The sequence below is a fragment of the Mobula hypostoma genome, chromosome 5 (genome assembly GCF_963921235.1).
Source record: "Mobula hypostoma chromosome 5, sMobHyp1.1, whole genome shotgun sequence".
Classification (NCBI taxonomy): Eukaryota; Metazoa; Chordata; class Chondrichthyes; order Myliobatiformes; family Myliobatidae; genus Mobula; species Mobula hypostoma.
Genome location: NC_086101.1, coordinates 12719051 through 12721490, shown reverse-complemented (window position 1 = coordinate 12721490; position 2440 = coordinate 12719051). Strand labels below are relative to the sequence as shown.

The 2440-nt window shown below is 42.3% G+C and overlaps 1 protein-coding gene across 1 annotated transcript; it reads right to left on the bottom strand.

The window, feature by feature from the left end:
• Positions 1-332: 332 nt before the first annotated feature.
• Positions 333-884, bottom strand: LOC134346110 (histone H3-like). Its single transcript, XM_063047409.1, has one exon. It carries the CDS (start codon positions 882-884, stop codon positions 474-476), a length of 411 nt encoding a protein of 136 aa, XP_062903479.1. The 3' UTR covers positions 333-473.
• Positions 885-2440: the final 1556 nt, after the last annotated feature.

Below are 2440 nucleotides of genomic sequence, written 5' to 3'. Positions count from 1 at the left end.
TATGGCTTTTAGTAACCTTACTATTCAACGTTGTCAATACATTTTCATGTAAATAGCATTAATCAAAATCAATTTACAACCTTAATCTACCTTTAGAAAGAATTAAATCCCATTTTGGTTTAATAGTTATTTAACAGAAATCTGTTTGCCTTATTAGTTTTTAAATCTTATGAAAGGGGAGGATTAATTTCAAGGTAAACTAAGCTTAAGTACGTTTTTTCAAGGTCGGCTAATAATTTCTTCTCTACTCAAAAGCATTGACAATAAATTTCGGATAATTTACGTACCAAGAGCTGTTTTTTTTTAAACGCAGGGGTTCCTCCGGGGCAAAAAGGTTGAGAAAGTTTACACTTTCGATTAGAATGATAACCAGCGGCAAGATTGATCAACTCCGTATTACAGCAACTTTCGCCTCAAGAGTTCGGCGGCTCTTAAAAGAGCCTTTGGGTTTTTCAAACATCGACCTCAGAAATTCAGGCGCGCTCCCCGCGAATGCGCCGCGCCAAGTGAATGTCCTTTGGCATTACTGTAACCCGCTTGGCGTGGATGGCACACAAGTTCGTGTCCTCGAACAACCCCACCAGGTAAGCCTCGCTCCCTTCTTGCAAAGCCACCACTGCCGATATCTGGAAGCGCAGGTCTGTCTTAAAGTCCTGCGCGATTTCACGGACCAGGCGCTGGAAGGGCAACTTCCGGATGAGCAGCTCGGTCGATTTCTGGTAGCGCCGGATCTCCCGCAGCGCCACTGTGCCCGGCCGGTACCGGTGCGGCTTCTTCACGCCACCCGTCGCCGGAGCGCTCTTGCGGGCTGCCTTCGTGGCCAGCTGCTTGCGGGGAGCTTTACCGCCCGTGGACTTCCGTGCAGTCTGTTTCGTTCTCGCCATCTCACTGCCCTACAGTCAACATCAGCACCCCGTTCGCCGTTGTGGCTTTTATAGGAACCCCGACCGATGCGCGTCTTGTGATTGGGCCCCTGATTGGCCCAACCACTCAAATATTGCAACATATTTGAAAAAAACGAGAGAAATCTAACGTCGACAGAAAAATGCTAATAAAATCACAACACATTTCTGTACCACAAATTAGAATTATGTCGGCCGCTGGGCGTCAAATCAAAACATACTAAAAGCGAGTACTCGGTATGTCACGTAGCATCCGTGAAGGAATAACATTTCAAATGGCAGGTCTTCTGGCAAAACCATTTTATGCAATGATAAATGATTAATTAGTCTTTTAAGAGGGGCATTAAAGTAAGAGTGGCCATAAAATGACATTTCTACGACGTGGTTCAATCCGAAAACGCTTTAATAACATACAGATCACATAGACAGTCTTTTTCTAGGGGAGACCTTAGAACATAGAATATCAGAGGTGTAGATAGAGTTTACCTTAGAAAATAGAACAGCACAGGGTGTTGTGTTGTGCCGGAATAAAATAGTAATTAAATGCCTAACCCCTTCTGCTTAAACAAGTCCATAACTCTCCATTCTCTGCATATTGATTTGCGTATCCTGGAGTCTTAAACACCTCTTTTATATTTGCCTCCGTCACCACCTTTGGCAGCGCGTTCCAAGCAGACACCACTCTCTGTGAAAATATCTTTTGAATTTGAATTTTGTTATCACTGCTGTTGTCAGGACATTAAAGCAAAAGCAGCAAATATTTAAGTATTTCCCTAACTGCCTTGCTTTTAAGGGGTGTATTTTTTCAGCCTAGGATTACATATTCGGTGCCCCCGTGGCAGAGAGACGATTGTAACTGGAAACTGTCAACTTCAAACAGCAGCTCCCCTCCACAGCTACACCTGCGCCCCGCCCCATTCAGCATTTTCTGATTTTACCACACAAGATGACAGCAGAATCACGCAATTCGGCTCATCCAATCTGCTCCACCATTCGATAATGAAAGATTTATTTTCCCTCTCGTCTAAATTGATCAATCAGTCCTCAGGATCTGCTTCAGCGTTCTATGAAATTGTGGCTGTTTCGAAGTTAGCGAATCAAAATACATCAGGCGCAATTTTATTGAATTCGCGTTAAATTGATCCCCGCTTTTGGATTTCTATTAACAGCCGAATCTTAAATCATGTCTCTGAATGAATCTACTGATCCTAAATGTCTATATTGCATTTTAAGATAGGCCCTTGGTTTTGATTCCTCCGCTAGAGGAAATATCCTTTTAACTTGCCTAGCACTCTGAAAGACGTCTTTGAATCCATGTCAGAGTTCATATTAATTATTTTTTCTTCAGATATAGGAACTATATGGGATTCTAAATACGGGCCCAAAACAGGGAAACCAATTGTCCAATGAAAGGTCAAAATCTAATTGATATTGTTCCAATTTCGAGGGATGTTGTTTTCTTTCATCTTCCACGTTACTTTGCATGTACTTGTTTTGAATTTATAAAGCTTTAAACAGGAAAAAAGGAAAACTCCTTT

Bases quoted from the DNA above. Each gene is read 5' to 3' on its own strand.
- LOC134346110 (XM_063047409.1), bottom strand. From the start codon at position 884: ATGGCGAGAACGAAACAGACTGCACGGAAGTCCACGGGCGGTAAAGCT.